This window comes from Drosophila busckii, chromosome 2L (assembly GCF_011750605.1).
Source record: "Drosophila busckii strain San Diego stock center, stock number 13000-0081.31 chromosome 2L, ASM1175060v1, whole genome shotgun sequence".
NCBI lineage: Eukaryota > Metazoa > Arthropoda > Insecta > Diptera > Drosophilidae > Drosophila > Drosophila busckii.
The window spans coordinates 9,455,275-9,479,602 of NC_046604.1; the positions used below are offsets into that span (position 1 = coordinate 9,455,275).

The 24,328-nt window shown below is 37.8% G+C and overlaps 1 protein-coding gene and 2 non-coding genes across 3 annotated transcripts in view; 2 read left to right on the plus strand and 1 right to left on the minus strand.

Annotated features, from left to right (window-relative positions):
- The window catches only part of LOC108607437 (semaphorin-1A), a 128,495-nt gene that overhangs the window by 19,444 nt on the left and 84,723 nt on the right, over positions 1-24,328 (minus strand). Inside the window, 3 exon segments of the mRNA XM_033294830.1 lie at positions 96-200; positions 12,663-12,858; positions 20,020-20,128. Of these exon segments, the coding sequence (XP_033150721.1) occupies positions 96-200; positions 12,663-12,858; positions 20,020-20,128 (410 nt within the window).
- Positions 1,662-1,733, plus strand: Trnad-guc. The gene has a single exon. It is a non-coding gene; the product is annotated as a tRNA-Asp (tRNA).
- Positions 9,985-10,056, plus strand: Trnad-guc. The gene has a single exon. It is a non-coding gene; the product is annotated as a tRNA-Asp (tRNA).

A 24,328-nucleotide genomic window follows, 5' to 3' on the forward strand; every position in this document is an offset into this window, starting at 1 on the left:
CAATTATGAAAAGTGCTTGAGCGCAGAGGGTCAAGTGCTTAAGGATGGGCATTGGCTGGGACTGGGGCTGGAGCTGGGGCTGGGGGATAACTTACCATTGAGACTGAGGCTATCATATTGTTCCGTCTGCAGAGGCTCACGATAGATAATCGGATCACTGCCGCTAAAATCTGCCACAGTGCCGGAATATAATTCGCTGTCTGCAAATAGAAAGAGAGAGAGAGAGGGCGGTGAGTTTGATTTGTTAGTAAAGTAGGCAAAAATATTTATAAAGCTTAGTCTAAGGCAAATAAACAGCTGTCGGTCCACCCAAGTGAGCGTTTGGGCAACTTAAGCTTAATAAATAGTCGCACATTAAAGCCAAGTTGAGTAACTTTAGCTTTGCATAAAAGCCAAACGACTTGTTAACAATTTCTGGCTGCATTAAAATTTATTAACTGTAAATGTTATTATACTAAATTTTATGCAAATCAGACACGCGTATTTATTTATAAATTGCTTATTACTGTGTGTGTGTGCGCGCATAAAAACAATAAAATTTTAATCAATTGTTGCGCATTCCACATACGCCACGTGCGCCCGGGCTGGCATAATGGAAAATACAACATTTTTGTTAGCCAAATTTAATTAAGTCAAACGACAAGAACAACAACAACAACCAATCAAGCAGCAACAGCGCAATAAACTTTGACATGTCTCCGCACATTTAATACCTCAGCCTTAAAGGAGGCTGGACTTTACTTGGCTCGGCTCTGGCCTCGTTCGCCCAAAAAATGAGATTTGCTGCCTCAGTTTCTTACTGTCGGAATGCTGCCACCTGGTTACGCTTTGGCTTTGCTGGCATTGTCAAACTTCAATAGCATGAAGCAAAGGAAATATACAAGAGAGAAAAAAAGCAGTAGTTACAACATTAACAACAACAACAACAATCAGAAGAGAGAGAAAACAAACGGCACGGGCAACAGCTCGCGAACGGAAATGCCCGAGCTGTATGTTGGGGCAACGTTGCCAGCGTTTATTGTCTGGCCGGAAATGGCTTTGCCGCTGGCTAACAGCCACACCCCAAGCCCCACAGCCGAACACACTCACTCGCAGTTATTTCCACTCCACTGCTGTTGTCCAATGGAGCTCAATGCCAAAGCATCGATTGCTCTGCTGGCTTTGTGCCCGCTGCTGCTGTCGCCCGCAGGCGGCTTCTGCACCAAAACTTCGCATTATCGCTGCATCTGTAGCAGCATTCAACAAACAACGCGCAACAGCCGCCACAGACAGGCAGAGAGAGAGAGAGAGAGAGAGAGAGAGAGAGAGAAAGTGCGACAGCTGCATAAACAAATCTTTGTGTTTCAAAAACATTTTTGCTTATGTTCTCTAAGGTCTCTAACGTCCGAGAGAGAAAGAGAGCGAGAGAGAGAGAGCTATGTGTTTATAATTACTCAAAAGTATTGTAACAATAAATAGCAGCAAACCAAACTTTTGACAATAAATTTATCTTTTTAATTAATCAGCAAACAATTCGAAGCCAAAGCGATTCCAAAAGTTAAGACATTAAGAGCAGCAACATTCTATTTCCATGCATTTATAGCTACACTATGTTGATAAGCAAAATGTTTATTTCAAATTCATGCTTTCAAATTGAGAACTTTGGCGGCATGAATTTAACGTCCTCGATAGTATAGTGGTTAGTATCCCCGCCTGTCACGCGGGAGACCGGGGTTCAATTCCCCGTCGGGGAGAACGTTTAAGAGTTCAATTTATTTTTTAATTGATCAACAAACGGATGTTAAGGAGCAATCTAATTGTGAAAGGCCAAAGCTGCTAGGAAAGTGTGAATTGAGATGTTTGAATACCTTAACTAAATGAGAACCACTTTGAAATATTTTTTAAATGCTATTTTATGCTTAACATATTCAAATGCAATTTTAATTTAATTGAAATGAAAAAAAAAAAGAAACTTATCATCTCTGACCCTCCCCTGACGGAATTGAACCCCGGTCTCCCGCGTGACAGGCGGGGATACTGACCACTATACTATCGAGGATGTTGACTGCCGTTATCCAAAATCAAAAAATCAGCCATGGAGCTAAATCCGATAAGCGCTTGTGTAAAATCGCTAAAGCTTATTGCAAATATTTATGTTTATTTTGGGCAAATATTTTGCGCATGCATAAGTAATTTTATTTAAGTGAAATACCTGTAGCTGTTTATGAATTTAAAGCTCATATATGGCTGCATTATGTTTTCATGACTGCAATACCGTTAGCATATTTTTTTTTTGAAAGGGGGCTGAACGGTTCGTTGTGTGGTGCAATTTATGCAAAATGCTGAAAATTGCATAATTATCAGCAGCTTACATGAATTTGATGCGTGCATTATAATTTCATGTTAATTCGCAGGACAAATAAGGGGTGGTGTGAGATTTGTGGGCCGTGTGAAATCCGTGCGAGTAATCGATAAATTTTACAGTTCTGCTGCTCACGCACGCACAAACAGCCACGTGCATGGGGGTGGGTTTGGTTTTGGGGGGTTGCAGGGTGGCAGGTGCGTGAATATAAAATTTGAATTACGTGACAAGAGCGCGAGGCACACAAATGAGCCCAAAGCCCAATCGCAACAACTACCAACTACCCAAGCGCCATTGAAATCTAAAATGCGCAACATTTCATAGAGTTTGCCGCACAATAGTAGCGACAACAAGAGCTAAGCGCCAACCACATTAAAAATGTCGTCGTCTGGTACAAATTAATTTTGCCCGCAACGCGCAACACTCGTGCCACACGTGCAACAGCCCCAGGCGCCCCATAGCATGCCGCACTGCCTCTTAAGCCGCGACTGTTTAAATTAAGAGGCTGTAAAAGTCACGCGGTGAGTGAAAAGTAAAAGCAATCTAACGCCCACGAGCCACGCCCATTCGCCCAACCGTCCGCCCGCCCGCTTATACTAAAGCAATTGCTGGCAGCGAATTTTCCATTCGTGTTGGTGATAAATAACGAATGCTAATTTTCTATCATGGGCGCAGCTTTTGTAGGCCAGCGGGCGGGGGTTGATCCCGAGACTAGCCTGAGAGCCAGGTGATGCTAACGGCCAATAAAAACATTTGCTAAATATGCGCCAAGGGGGCGTTAGGCTGCTGCTTTAAAGCCTTGAGTGCTTTGCTCTTAAACCAAACGCAAAACGATGAAACGTCCGAAATAAACTTTATCTACATTTTTTTTATAAAAAAAAAGTAGCTGAAAAGTTTGCCAATTTTTGTTTATTAAGAGCGCATGAAAAATTAGTTATGCATGTGAGTGGAGAAAATTATTAAGAAAGTTGAGAGTTGATAAAAAATATATGTATAAAAATATTTTGAGCACATTAAATTTTCTCAATCAGTGCACGTTCCTCAAAGCATCAACAGCGATCGTCTACTGAAGTCGCAATCGTTAAGTTTAGCCGACGCACTCTCACAATCAGTCTCAACGTAGCAAACTTAACGAAGAACGAAGAGGACGTGTGAGAGAGAGAGAGAGCGCAAGCTTGCTTAGGTGATGTGAGTGCTGTACTAGAGTACGTAAGACGTTAGACGAATTCTGATAAATATTTTGATGCACATACATTCATTTTGAAACGCACTGCGAACATACTTTTTAAATGTACTGTAGTTAGTATAAAGTTTCTTTATACATTTCATCGCATTGAAGTTGAATGGTGCACACATTTAATTAGCCCAAAGAACCGAACACAAGGCATTTTTTATATAATGTGACGTCTTTTCCTTGGGCGAATCAACATTTGCATAATCTTATAAGAGTAAGTAGCTCCATGCCACCCAGGCCAGTTCATGCCAAAAATGCAGATACATGCCAAAAAGATTACTATTCAAAAAGAAAGCCAGTGAATGAATTTCAATTGGAGAGCTTCGTTGTGGTTGTTACCTGTCGGTGCACCAAGCGCCTATTCTCTCCTTAGAACATTTTTTCTCAGTCCCATCTCTATCAAATGTTGTGGAATTTCTATTCCAAATTAGACCTTTAATGAATCACCAACATTACCAGAATAAGGCGCCCAACTTTTGCATCCTTATAATCTTCAGATTCTGAACTTTAATTTATCCTAAAGAGTTTACGACAATTTTAAACATTTAAAATCTTAAACATTAAAATCTTTTTAGAGATTTCTCTCTAAAGATATCTGTGGCATCTCTGTTAGAGTAACATATTCTGTTCTTCGCATAGTGAACTAAATTGGGTTTGAACATTAATGCAAATGAAAATATTTTCTTAAGCAATTTGAAATTTTTCTTCTTCATCATCTTCTTGCTTAAGGTCTTGGTCGTGGCGTTGAGGTCAGCAGCAGCAGCGTTGCAAAATTTATGAATCGCAGGTAATTAACAATGGAAATGCAATTTACATCGCGGCCAAGAGCTGCTATTGTCGTCCTTTGGCTGTCAAGGCATCGCTGATGGCAAGTCATCACAACATTGCGAGCTAACGAGGCGCACAATAAACACGCCTTCTCTTCGCCCACCACCCACCGTAACAAGCAAACCCTTTAGTGGCATACAATGCCATTGCCGCTTGTCACAACACATCGACAGCGACGGCGACAGCGACAGCGGAACACGAGTAGTTGCTTTAGCACTCTATCTATATGTAGGTAGGTAGTTACATATATAGCTGTCTCTTTCTGGCAGTGGAGCGCTTGCATCTAATTGGTTTTTCTTCTCTTACTTGTCGTCCATTGTTTCGTGCTGCGTTTTCAGCCCGTTTGCTTTTATTGTTTGCTCATTATAGCAGCAGTTGCTTCACCTGACATGGCCAAAGGACGCACTCGTGCTGTTCCTGCCGCCTGCGGCGTTGCCACCTTGTGCGCATTGCAGCAGTTGCATGGCGCTTAACTCATTTTAAATGACAATCTAGCGTGCTCAAAATTATGCATAACAAATGCTAAGCTAACTACCACAAAAGCCGCCCCAGTCCACCAACAGCCTATGAGTCAACTTTCAAGTTTTCCGTCAGTAAATATTTGACCGAGTTAGTCTGTCTGTCTGTCTGATGAGAAGTTCGATAAACTCTTTAAGCGATTTAATCGATTTTTAGCTGCAGCGCCAAACGAGCTCTTTAGTTTGACGAGCTCCAGAGAGAGAGAGGCGCATTGAAGTTCATCGCGTTGGCCATGGCAATTTGCATATTTTTGCATGTTTTCCTCACACACACGCACACACACACACACAAAGACACGCTAATACATAAATTACACTCATTTCCAATGACAGTCTGGCGAGTGTTTAAGCACGCGTAACTTTATTACATGCCACATGCCGCAGCGTTGGTTGCCACAAGTATTGCCGCCACCGAAACAACAGGAACCGCCATTGGTTGCCCCAGGATATGCGCCTTGGCTTGCTCTTGCTCCTGCTGCTGCCGCTGCTGCTGTTGCTTTTGTTGTTTTAAATATTTTATGTAAACATATTTTTTGGACAGCCTTTGTTGCCTTTGTTACTACAGGCGTGCCAGCCGCCCACTGTCGCTTTATGCCACTTTAATTACGCGGCCGGCGCACAGCGACTGTGTGGCACGTTAGTTAAATAGCTCGTTTAGGCATAATTAAATACGTATGCATAGACTCCACTTCAAAATGACTTCATTTCCAACGATTTATGCATTAATGCAACAAGGGTGCAACTATAAATAATAACCGTTGCCTGAAATGCTGCCTAAAATGCATTCGACTACGATATACACTTTATCAGATTTTATAAGAGAAAAATAAATTTGTTAACAGAAATATAAATTTATTCTTCTACTTCTGTATTTCGATTGCAATATACACTTTGTTTGTAACTAAATCTTTTACGCTAGCATTAGACTAAATTATACACTTTGCGTATGAGTTTTTATAATAGAAAAAGAGCTTTCTTTAACGATTGCACTCGACTACGATATAGTAGTAGTATTCGACTCAAACATACACTTTTCGTGTGAGATTTTATGCATAGATGTTTACTAAATTATAAAAGCAGTCTCGTATTTCTTAAACTTGTATAAAATAAAATACACTTTGCTTTGTTTGGAAAACTTAATGTAGTGGACAGAGCAGCTAGAAAAAAGTCCAGATAGAATAGGTACAATTCATATTTTCCCAACAACCCTAAATACATAGGTTAATGTTGGGCGGAATTGAATATGAATGTTATTGGGGTAGGTTGAAGTAGCCAAAAGGGCGGTAAGGCCAAAGTCATTATCGTTGTTAATATCTATGTGAATGTATATTATAGATATTCACACAATACAGTTATAATTTCTGAAACTATTGAACTATTCTTTCGCTAAGAACTTAAAGCTTTCGCTTTTGACTTTGACTTGTGGCGCATTTGATAGGCTTTCGGGATTAGCGAACTTAAGCCTGTCCAATTAATCTCTAATAAACAGTCGCTCTCTCTCTCTTTGTGTGTGTATTAATTGCTATAATTATGGTCCATATGGTTGGCCTACTTACGAGCTGATAAACGACTTGCAATTGAGCTTCGGGATGACTTTAAGCGACCGAGAGAGAGAGAGGGCTGGCAGCAGTCCAGCTTGAATGCCTGTTATCATTTTCCATTTGGCTTTAATTACATTTTACTTGCATCGCTGCCAAAAAGTCAATTTTGACTTTTGGGAGGTTAAGTTGAGAGCTCTCGTTGCGCTTTTCCGAACTACAAACATGTCTTGGGCTTGGGCTTGAGCTGCATAATTAGCAACTTATGCTGCCTGGTTTAGTCAATGGGCTCCATGAAGCGCTTATTAAGCTGCAGCAAAAATTTCGCAATTAGCTTAATTTGCTTTTTATTGGCGCACCGCAATTATCAGCTGTTGGCTTTTTTGCCGAGCAAGCAGCACACACAGAGCTAAAATCTGTGCCAGTTTTTGCGACAAGTCCACAAAAACAAGCAAAGGGTGCACAAAAGAAAAGCCATAGCATATAGATATATAGCTGCAGCTTGGCTTTGGGTTTGCGTCTTGTGCTTAGAAATGATCAAATTAAAAGTTAATGTTCGGTAGGGGGGGAGGGGCGAAATCGTTTTGAATTTCCAACTAATGGGCAATGTTTTGCAGCTTTTGCAATGAAACTGAATGCTATTAGCTACGGTTTATCCATTTGCCAATGGCCGGCCACAAAGCTCAAAGTATCTGTACAAAATTTCATTTTTCTTTTTTCTTCTTTCTCTTTTTTTTTTGTGTTCGCTATCTTTGGGGTATAAACAAAAAAGGAACTCGTTTGCATTCAAACTGCAGTTTCATTAAAGCGACTAAATTTAAGCTCGTTTTAAATACCTAAAATACTTTGTCTATAGTAAATTTAAGTAGTTTTCATATGCGTTGCCAAAAAGTTTATCAAGACCGCAGTGAGCGGGTCGAAAGTTTTGCAATTATGGCTAAGCTTAGAGTAGAGCGTGTGCCATTTAGCAAACATAACAAATTCACATTTAATTGAATGCATAAGCAGTTTGCCTGTTGTTTAACTTATGGCATTAATCTAACCAAGAGCGCAGGAGAAAGCGCCCGCGAGAGAGAGGAGAGAGTGGGACAGATTATGCGCAGAGCTAGAGTCAAGTTTTCCAAGGGGGTCGCTCAACTCAACGTAACAACAAAAAGGTTAACGTAATAACAATCAGCTTTTAAATTATTTTTGGGCTTCGCCTCCTTTTAGTCCTGTGCGGAAAATGTTCAAAAGTCATTTAAGTTTAGTTAGCGTCAGTTGTCTGTATGAACGCGAGTAGCTTAGCAACTATGAAAGCTAGAAGCACCCAAGTTTATAAGATTTACAGTGAATGCTATGGGGCCTAGACATAAATATATTTACATTTTTTTTTTCATACAAACAGTTTTTAATTGCTTTATTAGTATGAAATTGACGAGTAAAAAGCAAGAGCTTCAATTTACTTAATGCACTAATTTACTAAACAAGGTGTCTGTATGTACGCCAGGATCTCAGCAAATATGTTTATTTTTAAAAAGGTTTTTATGTTGCTTTTGCTTCTGCAACAGTATACAGGGTTTCACACTGTCGACTGTGTCCAGCAGCACTTGTCGTACTCTAAAACATCAATATCGATGAGTGAACAACTATTATCTGTTCATAATTTATGAAATGTGACAGGAGCGCTGCCAAAGTTCAGGTCCAGCCGAGGCGCCGCAATGTATGCCACAAAAATTTGTAGACGTAAATGAAAAGCTACAAGGGTTGGTTTTTCCTTTTTTCGTTTATATACATTTATTATGTTGTGGCTCAAGTTGTTTTTGGAGCTGGCGCTTTTCGGGGGTTTGTTAAGACCTTAATGAGCAGCAAACTGTGCGCCATAAAGCAGTGGATGCTGCTTAAGGTAGCAAGCAAGAAAATAAAAAAAGGGGCTTTGAGCTCTACTGTAATGGTAAGCAAACACAATATGATGGCAAAATAAATGAGTGCGGCATAAGCATAAAGGCGGCAACATTTGTTTTGCTCAGCAGCTGGGGCAGCTTTAAAGCTGAAATTTTCGTTGCAGCTAAGCCTTCAACTTGAAGCGAGAGCCCGCAGGTTATACAAGTTGGCAACCGCATTGTTGTAAGTTTGCTTGAGAGAGTTTAGTGTTTAAAAATTTGAGACAAAGCAGAGAGGCAAAGCTTGTCTAAACAAGCTATAAATTACACACACACACACACACACGCACACACTTGAGGGCACATCCTGTAGAGCAAGAGAGAGAGTGAGGCAGAAACGTTTCTTGAGCCTGCTGCGTGTCGTTTCCTTCCTTCCTCTCTTTAGCATACACAGCAGCAGCCATTACCTAGCCCAGCCAGCAGCTCCACTTTTGCTGCTGCTTCTGCTGCTGCTGCTGCTTCTGCTTGTTAATCCGTTGTCCGTCTGGCTGTTTGCTCAGCAGCTTACGCTTTTAATGCTCGTTTCGACGACATATGTAAAACGAGCGTAGAAGCCATTGCTCAAAGCATTGCTTACTTCAAACTCAGCTCTCTCAACTGACTGTGTGTGTGTGTGTGTGTGTGTGTGTGTGCAATTGTTTGCAAATGTCGCTTAAGCTACAGCTGCCTGTAATTAGCTTGCAAAGAGCAACAAAAGTGTCTGACAGCAGCTCTCATAGCCAAGGTAAGCAAGACTCGTCGACGTTGTCGTTGTCGTTGTCGTTGTCTCGCCTTAAAGCCATTTGCCTTTAACACTATGAAAATCAATTGTTTGGCAGAAGCTTTTGTTTATGCAAGGTCTCTCAGCTTTTATTGTTAATCGACTGTTTGCCAAGTTGAACTTGTCTAATGCAATTGTTTTCATTCTGTCCTAACCGCGTGCTCATTTCAAGAGCTAATTGTTCCGGCTAAAGTACAAAATAAAAAAAAATTACAAAGTTATTTGGCAAGAAGTTTCAGACGAAATGTGCAACGACGTGCCCCTAGGAAGCTCAGTGTGTTCATACGTATGTATATGGAAGTATGCATTTGTGTATGTGTGTGTGTGTAGGCATGCGGTTGCATGTAGGAGCTAGTGTATGAATTGGTTAGAAGTGAAGATTTGTTAGTAGAAGATAGCAATACCAATGATTAGATAATATTTATTCTTTGCTCTGAAGCGGATTTCATTGTCTTTAATGAAACTGACAGTAGACTCTCAAGTAATGTTCTTCTTGCACCCGCATTGTCCGCTTAAGTGTGTGTGTGTGTGTGTGTGTGACGTTGGGCTTTGGTTTTGCAGATAACGCGCCATTTGTTTTCTTCTGGTCATTCTCTTAAGCCAATTTAAGTTGGCTAAAATAAATTAGCTGTATTTTATTTTTAACGAGCGCAAAGCATAAACAACCAACAGCTCAGCACGCAAACTTTTAAAGCGCATGTTAAGCAAAAACATTACGCTTAATTATTGTTATAACAACCACGTTAAGCAAACTCTCTACATTATTTATGTGCTGCTCTCTTTGGCGATCTGAGAGAGCGTCGTCGAGTCACTAGTAAGCCATTTGTCAAGCAGCACACACAGTCCTCGATAGTATAGTGGTCAGTATCCCCGCCTGTCACGCGGGAGACCGGGGTTCAATTCCCCGTCGGGGAGAGTGGATTGAAAAATCTAAACTTTTTTTTATTTTATTTTAGTCAAAAACAGATTTAGTTAATTATTTAATTGCCATATTAATTAATTAATTTACTGTATTTTGGCTTTGAGTATTTAATTTCAAAATATTAAATTAATTAATATTATTATTATTACACTCTATTTAATATTAGCTTCAATAATTTCTAAATATTGACTATCTATAGTCGACATTAAATTAGAAAACAGACATAAGCATTGCATTATTATATTTGATAATTAATTTTGATACAAAAAATATTGTTTTTATTATTTACTTCCAATTGTTTAATAAAAGAAAAAATAAAAAAGAAGTTATTGCACTCTCTCCCCGACGGGGAATTGAACCCCGTCTCCCGCTGACACGGAACTGACCACTATACTATCGAGGAATGTGACAGCAGCTTGCCAAATTCCACACTTAACAGCAGAGTGGGAACAGTTTTAGTTTTTACGATCGCTGTACATTGACTGTTCCTATGACTATTTCCGTGCTCATTTTGCAAATGTTAATGAGTTTGCCACACACACACACACGCACACACACAAACGAGTGTGCATCATTTATTCAACTGATGTATGTAAGTGTTGGCCCAGTTTTTGACAAGCGCCAGTTTCGCTTTGTAAATCACTGACTGCCGGCTTTGTTATGCACGCTCTTGCATGCATTGATAAACGTTTTATATGCCACGCCCACTTTAATCAAGCACGCCAACGCATATAGTGCTCGCTTTAAACTATAGTTTGCTTTATCTTTTGTTGCCTTCACACTTCAGTTTATGATTGCTGCGTGAATTGAATTATTTTTTTATATAAATAAATATTTTTGTTCATGTGAAAAGTGTATGACAAAATATTTTGAGGCAAAAGGTCAAACACACACCCACAACTGTTGCAGCTCCCTGCTTGCCACGCGTTGCTTATGCAAATGCGTCAATGTGCCACAAACTCCCAAAGGGCGAACAAAATTGCCTTTTTTTTGAGATTGTTGCTGCGTTGTTTTTGTTTATGCAAATGGCTAAATGGGCTCGGCGCTTGAGCAGGCGTTGCATGTCCTTGCAGCCTCACGCGCTCGGTCCTTGACATTTTCAGAAACGCTTTTTTTATTTTCATTTTTGTCCGAGCATTCGTCAGCGCTTTAATCGCGTCTGTGCATTTGCTTGGAAAAGTCTAAAATTGAACGCAAGTGATGGCAATTTGTACGCTTCGCCGGTCGAAAAGGGTGGGGGCGGTGGCTGGGTGGATGGTTGGTCTGGTGAACTGTGCCGAAATTAATATGCGTCGACTTTGGAGCAAGAAAACTTTTGCGCCGAAGGGATTTTCCTTTTTAGGCTGTTATTTGTTGTTATTTTTATAGCTTTTGTTGTTGTTGTTGTTGCTGTTGTTGTTAAGGCGTCGAGTGGCAGGCTTGTGATTAATGTGGCAAATGCGCACTTATAAATTATTTATTACTATTGTTCGCGTTCGCATTGTTTGCTGGCGCGTAAAGACATTTTAATGCCATATTTTGCCAAGTGTCAATGTGTCGTATACTTAATATTCAGTATACGTGACAAGCGACAACAAAACATGCGATAGAACTCAATGCCATTTAAAATGGAATTTAATATTTTAAGCCAATTAACTGACAAAAGCGCCAACAATAGTTTTGGGCAGCGGCGATGCACAAAACTTTTTTGACTTTATTTTTTTATTGCCAAAGTTCTGACTGTTGTATCCCCTTTTATATATTTTTTGCTGGCCGATCAATGTGCCACTGTCAACCTGGCAACAAATTTATTTCGCATGCAGTTTTGAACAGCAAAAAAAAACTCAACTAGGGGGAGGGGAGGGGCTGAAAACCAATTGAAAACTTCATCATGGCTGCAAAAATATTTTGCCAACGAAATTGGCACAAAAATGTTGTCCACGAAAAGTTTTGGAAACCAAAAAAAATGAGTTAGGCGAATGTGCCACGCCCTCAACGTCGTTGATAACATTTTCATTTTGATTTTAGTTTTGCAGTTTGCGTGGCCACAACCAACGACGATTGATAACGAAAATCAAAGACAAAATGGCGGCGGCTGTTGAGCAGTAAACTAAACTAAGCGACAATGATAATAACACATATGTTGCCTGCATCCGGCGGAAGTTTGCCGCACACACACACACACACACACATGAGAAGGTGGCAGGCATTGGAAGAGAGTTAAAAGTTTTAGCGCCAAGCACAAACACGAGCTGTTGCCGCTATTGCCATAATATCGATAAACGTTTATAACTAACTTGAAAACAGTTTGTGGCAAGCTGTGTGGTTGTTGAACGCTCGTGTGTGTGTGTGTCGACAAAAATATACACACATTTCTGCTGATATGAGTAAAAATTTTCATACTCATAAGCCTCGATTTATGGCAAGAGAGCGAACTTGACTTTTAGTTTACATTCACAAAATGTAAATCGTTTTATTTTTCATTTTAGTTATTTTAGCTTGTGGTTTATTGCTAGGCAAACCAAATGCCAAAAATAGTTAACTAAAGCTTACAACATTTTAAGCATTTCAATTCAATTGAAACACAAAGTTATTTAAATGCAATTCTTGGTCGACTCACCAGCTAGCACCGAAGTGGAGTTGTGACGCGGATCGTAGGGACAGACCGCTTGACCGTTCTTTGTGGCCTCCAATGTGTAGTTGTTGTCATTGATCACATACGTGTTGCACATGGGACGAAATGAGTTCGTGCCACAGACAAAGAGGCGGCCGGGCGACGGCACCACCATAATGCGAATGTAATTCTGACAGGCCTCCTGCAAATTACAAAGAGCGTATGATAATTAGTAGGTAATTAGCTAAATTATAAGTTTAAATTAACATAACATACGATTATCTAATTAAAGGGCAGCAAGCTATTCAAAATATTCCTACAGTGAAGATTGCAAAGATAAGCAATCTGAGTCTGAATTCAATTCAATTCCATTCATTACATTTAAATCATTTTATATGCCTAATTGAGTTGTTTTTATTACAGAACAAATATTAATTATTATTTGCGTAATGTGAATGGCAAGCAAAGTTACATTATTCTATGTTCATTTTATTGTTATGCATTTTAAAACTAGCTATGGCCATTAATTGTATTATGTGTTAACAAATAAAAATATGTATAACATAGATAAAAGTTTATTGATTTTTTATAATAGCTACATACTGTTAAATATCGTCTGCAATGTGTAAATTCATGTTGTACTTTTAGTCAATTAATTTATATTATAAAAATAATCTTTTAGTTTTGAGTTTGTATTGAATAATGTATTTGAATTTCATTTCATTGTACCTTCGTAGCTTAATTAATAGTATTAACTTTTTATGCTCAGCTGCTTAAGCGCTTCAACAGCTTAAGATATAGCCATAAATAAATACACAGATTTATTTTCCAGCCACAGAGCATGCTCTCTTTGTTTTTTCTTGTTGTTTGCTTGTGAAAATAATAATTTAAATAATTGCAAAATAAATTTTAAGAGGCAATGCAAAACATAAGACAACCAAAAATAAGAATAAAAACTGGCTGCGCCTGCTCTAAAACTTTCCAATAAGAACGCAGTAATTGGTTAGTCGTAGTCGTATAGTTGTTAGTCGGAAGAAATGTGAGGGCAAGGACATTTTGTGTGTATGGCAAAATATAAATGTTGTCGCTCTAATTCAATGGAAATGCAAAATAGCCATATCAAATGAAAGAGAGCAGAGGGTATGGGTGGGGGGTCAGGGGGTGGTTGGGTGCTAACATATGCATATGTTCATCAAAAACTTGCACTTCCGTTGCTATTTTTGGCCTGAATATTCAAAGAGGGAGGAGAAGCGCTCGGGCTATGTTGCACTTTGCCCTAACGAGGTCGTGGCATCCTGGCTGCTGGCAAATGTGTGTGTGTGTGTTCCTATGTTGTGCTGTGTTTTTGCATAATGTTTGCAAATTGAAATATTTAATGCGTAACAAATACACTTGGACCGCATTGCAGGCAGGCAGCACGCATGGGCGGGTGAAGGAGGAGAGGGGAAGGCAGGCAGTGCCCGCAGGCAGCTGCAACTCAATAAATATTAAAAGGTTGCCAACATTTCCATTTCACCTTTTTCACATTGGCAAATTACGCATACGCCGTGTGTGTGTGTTTTTGAAAAGTTTTGCCAGCTGCGCTCTTCACTCAGATATGACAAATCATTTGCAAACAGTTCTCTTGTGCAGCATTGCCAGCACCTAAATATTTAAACATTTTGTTTGTTTGTCTACTAATTTTCACAGAGCGCACTCCGCTCTCTGCTTTCTCTCTCGCTTTCTCTCTATCTTTTTCTTTCTCTGTGCCGCCTCGTGGCTGCAGCTCGCGTTGAAAGCCGCAACATTTGTTTTGTTCTGATTGCAGCAACAACTGCAAACAATTTTAATGTGCAGTTGGCCTCAATTAGGCAAGTAAACTAACTAATTTAAGTTACAAAAATATTATAATTGTAATTTATTAAAAGCTCATAATTAAGCTTAATTTCTGTAATTCTAATTTTTAAAAAATTAAAAAATGTTATATTAATATATATTATTGATTTTATTTTGGAATAAAACAAATTTTATAGTAAGTTTTTGAATTAGATACAACTAATTTTTACAAATTTATATTTTTAATTTTGCAAAATGATCTTTAATGCTGTACTTTGAAAATAAAAAAATAAATTAATTATTTAATGATAATTTCACTCAGAATTATAAAAAATACAAATATCTTAATGCTAATCAATCAATTTTTATTATAAAAATGACATGATAATTAATAAATCATTTTGATTTTACATTTTTTAATGCATTTCATATTATATAAAATCAAAATTCCTATGCATTTTATCGATTTACTCAAAGCTAAAAATAATAGTAAACATTGATTTAATGCAAAAAAAAAATTGAATACAAAAACATGAGAGCTGTGCCTTCCTTTCTCTGAATTCAATTTATTTAAGTCACAACTTTTATTTGCAATTTCAGTTATTGCGTATTTTATTATTTACTTTTATCATTTGCATTTTCACAGCCTGACAGTCATTTACCTTTCTTATAATTACTTTTATGTAAAAATAGTTTGCAGTGTCGCTGCAGAGACAAGAGACAAAGCATTAAATAACAACATGGCATTGTTTATGTAACATGGAAATATTTCAACTGTTTTTTGGCTTGTTGTCCTATTTAGTTGTTGTCGCTGCTTAGTTTGCGGTCTTTATTGTTGTTGTTGTTTTAGTTGTGTGTGTGTGCGCGCGCCAGGCAGCAGACATAAATTTAAATAAATTAACAAAACACATTTTACAACAATTACAGGCACAAAGTGTGGCAAGTGCTACGCTCGCACTTTTGTACTTTACATTATTGCCGTTGTAATTAACACGCAACAACAAACAAACAAGCAAGCAAAGCATAGCATAGCATAGCATATATACTATATAGACCATATATAACAATTAATTTTAAATTTATTATGTGCTCTTTGCTATCGATATACAGCAGAAAGCTGCGTTAATTTCAAGCTCAGACGAGGCGGGAGAGAGAGAGAGAGAGCGAGAGAGTAAACCAAAAATAAAAGGATGAAAAAAACATTTGGCGCAGTCAAGTTCTCGCAGGTTTCGCATTAGCATAAAGAAAACATTTCGCTGTCCTTTTCTTTATTTTGCTTTTTGTTTTGTTTGTTTTGCACTAAAGAAATTTGTAGTCATAAAAGTTTCATGCACACAAACCTGCAGGTGGCAACAGAATACGAATAATGATAGCAAACAGCAGACAGAAAAACTTTGGCAACAGCAAAGAGAGAGAGCTGAGAGCCCAGTTGAGCGAGTCTGGGGGGTAGCCCAAATGAGTTTAGAGCAGACCTCAAAAATTGTGAAACATTTGCATTTAATCATTTAGCAACTTCCTTTCTGTATGACAAGCAGCTTTTATTTTCTTTCTCTGCTCTTGCTGGGGTAAAAATTCAAAAGCAAAAGCTCTGCAGGCAAATTGTGTGTCTACAACATAATACTTGTTAGTTGAGTGGTTGGGCCTTTAGCCAAAGGCAGAGCCTTCGCATATGTATAGAGAGTTGATAAGAGAATATTTTTGGTTTACAAAAATCGATTTTGAAATGCCAACAAAGGTAAATTTGTAGTTTTGCTGCTAGTTTGAAAAAAAAACGTTTATCTGGAGTAGACTCTATTAATAGATTATATTATCATTATAGCATATTTATCTTTGTACCATTTTTTTAATTGAAGTTTCCTTATTTCCTTTGTATAATCAGAAACTAGCTCAACTAACTAAACTGCAAGCTAGCTAAACTATATAAAATGTCCTTATTTTCTGGTAAAAAATAATTCAGCAAGCAGCCTTAAATGTTGTTGCACTATTTTTGTTAATTAGCTGTACACAATTTTAGTTTTAGTTTATTTAAACATACAGCAAGTGTAAATTTTGCTGTACGTTTCAAAAATTAAGGCAAAATCCTTATTATATATTTATTATTATTTAAAAAGTATTTTTGCATTAATAAATTCAAGCATAAATTTATAACAAAATGCTCATTTCATAAAAATGCATTCAAGTGAATTTCAATATTTGTTGTAATTTTGAAGCTTTTGTTAATCACTCAGCTAAATTGAATGCTTGTCATAGTTTGTGGCTAACCAAATAGTGAAATACATGCCTCAAGTGCTGGCTGCATGTCTTACTATGCGTGTGTGTGTGCGTCTGTGTGTGTGACTCATCATTAGCACTTGGCATATTTGAGGCGGCGAGTGACAAACCAGAAATGCATTTCTCAATTCATTTGTGTCCAAAGCCTGACCATTGTTCATTTGTAGTGCCAAAGTGCTTTTAATTTATGCACAGGTGGCCAACACCACCCACACCACACTAATGCACTATACATAGCAGGGTTATGGCCGCTGCGTCGTTTTACCGCAAACGTACTTTGGGCATCAATGCCATTCAAACATTTGAACTCGACTTTGCTCATTTAACTCTTTTGTTCTTGTGCTTTCTGCTTTTGTTGTTTGTTGTTGTTGCTGTAGCTAAAGTTAGGCAGCGCAATATACAAATCATTCATTACATTTTCTGACATTCATCTGTGTGTGTGGCAAACGGAATTTCATTAATTCCAGCATTTGTGTGTGTGTCGAAAAATCTCTTAATTGCTTAAGCTATAAATGCTTTCAACAATTATATCGATTTAATCGATACATACATGTATTAAATCGTTATAGAAACACACTAGATGTGAAATTAATTTATGCAAACTTAAGCTCAATTCATAAAATTGAGCTCGCCTTTTGAAATTAAAAATACAAAATCTTATGCAATTATATCGATATAATCCGATACATACAATATCTTATATCGATTTATAATCACTTCAAGCGCAATTAATTAACTCAAGCTTGTTTTTTTTAATTAAAAAGTGTACGCCAAATATTTGTAGAGCATGCAAATGAATTTTCCACAAGCGTGCACAGCTAAAATATTTAACTTGAGCAACTTAATCAAATATTTTAACTCGGTTTTATTAATTACACACAGACACACACACACACACACACACACTGAGGCCTGTGTGATTGTTATTTTTGGCTGACCGCTTTTATTGTTCATTTTACTGTCGCACTTTTTTTTCGCCATATTTATTTTTATATTTTTTACATATGGCAGCATTTTTTTGCGGCCAACTGTATGCCGGCGGCCGCAGTAGATTGACGCCCAGTGTGTGTGTGTGTGTGCTGACGTTTACCGTTATTTTTGCGCTGCTATTTACACAGCTTTAATAAAACATTGTGCCCATAATAAATCAATTAAAAATTTACGTACAAAGCTCTTGGGCAGCGACCAAAGCCCAACGCTCATGCATTCAAAAGGCCTCTCGGATATATACATATATATATATTTAATATATGTAGGTTGAGTTGCATTTATAATCGCGACACAAATCCCACACCTATGTATTTGATATAGGCCAATTGTATAAAGCGCAGTTTGATGGCCATTTTGTTTTATTTGCCCAACATCCGTTTGCCAGTTTACATACAAAAAAATGGCGGCCGCCATTGAAGCATTAAAAGCAGCAGCAGCAAAAAACATAAAAAACTGAGCATAAAATCAACGAAGCGACCATTTTGGTGGCCATTATCAAAATGAAATCTCTTTTTCTCTTGCTCTTGCAATTTGCAGTGAAGCAAAAAAAAAACACACACACACACAAAAGTTAGTTAGCCATTTTTAATATTGGCTTGAAATATGCAGCGTAAATGGTTTTTGTGCTGGGCGTTTATTTAGCTCTTTTTGTTTAGTGTTGTAAATTGCGTTAGGGGAATATTTTTGACAAAGCGGATAGATTTTTATGAAATTAGCTTAGGCTATTTAGCATAAGTTTAGTCAAGGCAGGCGCCATAAAATTAAATGAAATAGTTTGGCAGCCCAAAGTAAAATTCAAGCACAAAGGATAATTTTTTAGAGTAGGCTGCAGCCTTTGAAGTTTGTCATTGAGAGCCCCAGCAGTAGCTTAAATATTCGTAAATATTTCAGAGTAACGATAAGAAGTAAAAAGGCCCCAATAGTATAAAAGACAGCTTCAGATTGATGAGATAGACGTTTAAAAAAATATATATAAAAAATAAATGCACATTAAAGTTCGCATTAAGTGATTTACTCAAAACTAAATATATATCAATACTTTATATAGTTAGGATTTGAGCTTGCCATTCATATTGAGGGTTTGAGCTGTTAAGAATTTAAGCTCAAAGGCAAAGAATGTAAACTATTCAAATTAAAATGCATGTATAACTAAATTGATAACAATGTTTTATATTTCATAACAGAATAAAGCGCTTGCTGCAAGAGTAAAACCCAGATATATATTTAGACTTTTACTATAATTTCTTTTACTAGGCTTGGCCTAACTATCTGAGCAACCCTTTGCTACTTTATTTATGCTTTTGAATAAGTTCTAGATATTAGCGCCTACCCTTTTGAAAGGGGCACTTAAATTTCCACCCCATTTGCAAGCGGCATATTCATAAAAGGCTCAGCCCTTTGGCTCAGATTAGATAATTTCTAGCGTGAGTTGCTTTATTAAAAAAAAAAACTATATATTTTTATTATATGTGTGTTTGATGCGGGTAAAATTGCTTAGCAATTAAGCAGCGCGGGCTGGCGTTTGCTTTTGCATATTGCGCGCTTGCGATTTTTATCTGCACAAATTAGCGAAATGTCAGCTAATTAAAATTGTAAATTTTGTTGAACTTTTCATTAGTGCATATAATATGCGCTAACAATTGCAGTCGGCTGGCTGGCAGTAATTTTTTCACTATTTTTGGGGCTCGCCAAATGGCTGTGGGGCACGCAAGCTGAGTGTGGCAAGCATAAAGCTAATACTTGTGCCCCGTCTATAAATAACGACTTGAGGGCAAGTCAAGTGAAGTAAATTGAGTTCAACAAATTACAACTGTTTCTAGTTTCTACTTGCTGCAGCTGCAACTTGGTTGAGGCTGAGGGGTGTGGCAACAACAACAACAACAAGTGTTGCTTAATTACGTCAGCGTTAGCAATGCCAGCTGAAGTGCACTTGAGCATGCAATGCGCGCCTGTGTCCTTCAGTTCACCTTCAGTACCGCTCGTTGCGTTGTGTGTGCGCCATTTTGTTTACTTGACCGGAAGCGGAAAGGCGCTGCAGCACAGTAAAAAAAAACAAGCACCTATTAGGTTGTAAAATGTTTGAACTTTCCATTAACACAAACAACAAGCGTAGAGAGCTATCAAAATATATATAGAAATGCCAACTGTGAATTTGGGTCGGACCGACCGACCGCCCGACCGACCGGACCACAAATATTTTATAGCTTTGTTTTTGTTTTGCCGCAAATGGAAATTGCGCATTCGAAAGCGACAAATTGTTTAGCAATAATTTGAGCTGAGCACTTACCTCATCCTTGCCCTTGACGAGACACATTTTGGTATCATCCTCCGGGGATGTCCATGTCAGACGCTGCTGTTCCGTGAGATCGTGTATGCTGAGATTAAATACAGTATTTCTGAAAAATAAAATAAATTAAATTAGTCGCAAGTTGTTGTTAAATTAATTTAGTGTCGATTATGTGAGCGCGACGGACAGACGCGCGCTTGTTGGTTTTATTAATTAAAATATTAATTAAAAATTCATTTGACCTTTGAGCCGCAATCAACACGCAAGCCGCAGCACCCATCACCCACCTCCCACCTCCCACTTTGCTAGCCCAAGCGCCAGCAATGCGCAAAATTTATGCAAAAATTCCAAAATTTTCGTTAATATCATTTCACACACACACACACACACACATATAGAGTAAGCTTAACGAGTTTTAGTATGTGTGTGTATTTTAAGAGGCGTGGCATGTGGGCGGCGCAGCATTGAGGTGAGACACAAAATTTCATAAAATCAACTCATTGATTATTAAAACCGCAACTACATGTGTGTGCGTATGTGTGTGTGTGTGTGTGTATATTTTATGGCTGCCCTGTCAGCAGAGCAAAAAGAGCATGACTATGTTGGAGTGCAAGTGGTGGGCGGTGGGAGTGGCACAACATAAAACCAAAGCCAAAAGCATCGAACCAAACGGCAACCTTATCGAAACTTCCGGCGCCATTTTGGCTTGAATGCAGCAAAGAGAGCGGAAAATTTAAAATAAATACACACAAGCTTCACATGTGTGCGTGTGTTCGTGTGTTCGTGTGTGTGTGTGTGTGGGGCATGGGGCAAAGGCAAATTGGCTGCTAGCATACCTTTAGTTGAACTAAAAGTGCTGATGGGCAATCGTTGGATGCGGTTACCGTTCGAACTTCTATGCAAAAATAGTTGAACCTGTGTTATTAAGCGTAGGTAGCTAACTTAAGTCTTGGCATTGTTGTATATAAATTATATGCATTATATGGGGTTTCAGCCACTGTAGCAACAATGTTAAGAGGTTTTTCGCTGGTACTCGCATGAAAACGTTTCATTACGCCCCCAAAATGTTGCAATTTTTCTGTGCATTGTTCACACAACAATATGACTTTCTGTGTATGTTGTTGTTGTAGGAAAAATGCTATAGCCTGTCCATTTTGTTAGGCAGGCTCAGGCGCTCATAAGTGTCAAAGCCAATGATTGCTTTTGTATCAGCTCAGCTAACAGCGCGCTATTGCCATCTCGCTCTGTCCAGGCTTTGGCAATTATGCAGAGCGCGCTTTAATTATGACAACGGCAACTTGAAACAAACACCAGCAATATTTCGCTCTTGTTGTCAGCGACGAAATTAGCATGTGCAACGGTAATAAAGAGCGCAGGCTGCACCAGTGCTGCCCAGCTTAGCCTATTTCACGCTAAATCTAGCATATTCATTTGATCTTCATTTCTACTACACTTGACAGCTTTGGGTTAGAAAAAAAAAAGAAATGTTGCACAATTTCTATTAAAAATTGTATATTTAGCTTAAGCATAACTTTTTGACTGACATCGCTTATATAGAAAAAACATATAGTAGCTGGCAATAATATATTTAATTCGTTTGCAAAAAATTAACTTTTTAATATTGGCTAAAATTTTTCAAATTTAATTAAATGCAAAAAGTATTTTCATAGTAAATTCGATTTTTATAATAATAATATCCAATAAACAATTCTGCAAATTGCACGAAAATACTTACAAAAATACTTATATACAATTAATATAAAAAAATATTGCATATATTAATATTTATATTGAAAAAATAAAATAAACTATTTTGCCAAAAATATTTATGACGCCCTACAAATCTGCATTATGAATTTTCTATAAATTAAAAGTGTATTTATTAGGCCTTTGCCAAATATCATTAAGTAAGCTTATATATACAGCTATACAAAATTTTAAAGTTTTCCTTTTTGTCAAAATACATAAATGTGTAAACAATTATGCAGCAGTGTTTTTTTTTTACTCTCTTTTTTATTTACAATCTCTTTGTTTATAGCGCAATGTTTGGCTTGAAAGTATCGAGTTTAAAGTAGTGGCTAGCTGATTTTTACTCGGGCGCTCAACAGCTGCCAACACTGCTGTGTGTTGAGTGCCAAAATGAAAAAGGAGAAGAGCACACCACACATGTAAATCAGACCATAAACATTTTAACGCACTGCTTAACTCTCGCACTCGCACTCACTTTCGCACTCAGGCGCGCGCTTACGTCAGAATCGTTAAGGTAAATGCACAAGCTGTGTGTGAAGAGTCGCGCAATAGCTCTAGAGCGAGAGCGAGAGCGCTTAAGAGCGTAAGCGTGAGCGAAAAGCAAAGCACAGCGTGCATTTCGTTGTATAAACCGCGCTCATAAATATTTTACACACCACAGCGTGCAAATATTTTGTTGTTGTTCTCATTGTTGTTGTTGTTGCTTGTTGCGTCTTGAAGCTGTGCTTAACGCTTACATTGGGATTTAAAGTGCTTTGACGCTTATAGTCGCTTTTGTTGTTGTTTATGCTCCACACACACACACACACACAGAGAGACTAAGTATACCTAGTTATGTAGTAAGTCGGCCATAAGCCCGACCCGCAAATAAAAACTGAGCGAATTAATGAAACTTAATAATGCCTTTAATAATAATTATTAGTGTGATATATAGAAATAGAAAATGTTGCAGCCTTAGTCACTACCTTGGGTACAACAAAGTCCAACTACTTTCAGCTCAACACTTTTTAAATTACTGCGACTTAATAAAAAATACTTGCACCTTACTTAATCTCCCTCCCTTAATAACCTCTCGCAAAAGCCAACCCTAACAATAGGTAAAGATTTATAAAACTCACTACAAAATTAAATATAAGAAGATACGTAGAATAGACAAAAACTGTCTGAAGACCTCAGTTGCTCTGTCTACATTATTGTACTATATACTATACTAAAAAATAAATAAACAAAATTGAACTTCACGACATTTTCGAATTCTTTGATTTCTTGATAATTAGCATTATATAGCTATAGATAACATAGTTCCAATGAATTTCTAACATGCTTATCACTTTCGCAAATTCACATATTGATGCTGATAATACCGGACTGTCTTTATAAAACTAGTGCTCAGTCTATTTTTTAGCTTACTCTACTCAAGATGCATAGTCCGAATCGCGTTTTATTAGTTACGATTTTGATGTTATATGTGAAATTTAATTCAGCAATTGATTGTGCTGTGGTAAGTGTGGCAATAATATAATTATTTTTATTTGTTTTAACAATTCATTTTGTCGTATTCGTAGGAATGCTATGATTATTTCAGTAATATTACTAAGCAAATGAAAAACGACTTAATAGAATATGAAAGAAAGTTCGAGCAACAGGAGCTCACCATCAAAAGTTTACAAGCCAATACTACTGAAAGCTGCGATACAGCTTTGATTAACCTGAAAGCTGCGAATGATAAGCTCGTTGCCGATTTAGATAAGCAGAAGAATGATTCAGTTGATGACGCTACGCTTTACAATTTAATAATCTCCATTTAATTCCCCAACTTCTCCTGCATGTGTTTGACATTCAAAAAGAATCTGAAGAAGAAGATACTACGAAATGCGATAATACTAAGATTCTAGAACTGGAACTGCAATATCTACGAACGAACTTTGCGCTTCAAAACAAAACCCACGTCCAAGAACTTGTTATTAAGACACAGGAATTCCGATTAGAGAAATTAGAATCTAAGATTAACCAAATGCAACTAACTCCAATTTCAAGCAAGCAATTTGATGAGCTACAGGCTACGATTCGTGAGCAACGAATAGCTATAACGAATCTAAAAGCTACGAACTATAGAGAACAACGGGAAAAGGATAAGTATATTTCCCAATTGGAATTCAGACTGCGTAGTTATCCAGCTGAAGCAACAAGCTGTGCGGCTAGTGGCCATACAAATGATATTCAAACGATATGGGTGCCTGGTACAGAGCAGTTCCAGGTATCCTGTTTTACAGCGCCTGGATCCAGCAATGCCTGGACTGAAATACTACGCTGGACCGGTGTAAATGCGATATTCAAACAAAATTGGGATACGTATAAGCAGGGCTTTGGAAATTTGATAGGCAATTTTTGGCTTGGGTTGGAAAAGTTGCATTTGATAACTAAGTTTCAACCACACGAGCTACACATAGCTGTGCAGGATTTCAGGAACAACATAAGTTTTGCACATTATACGGAGTTCTCAATAGGAAATGAGAAACAATCCTACGACTTATTAACTTTGGGTGCGCATTCTGGAAAT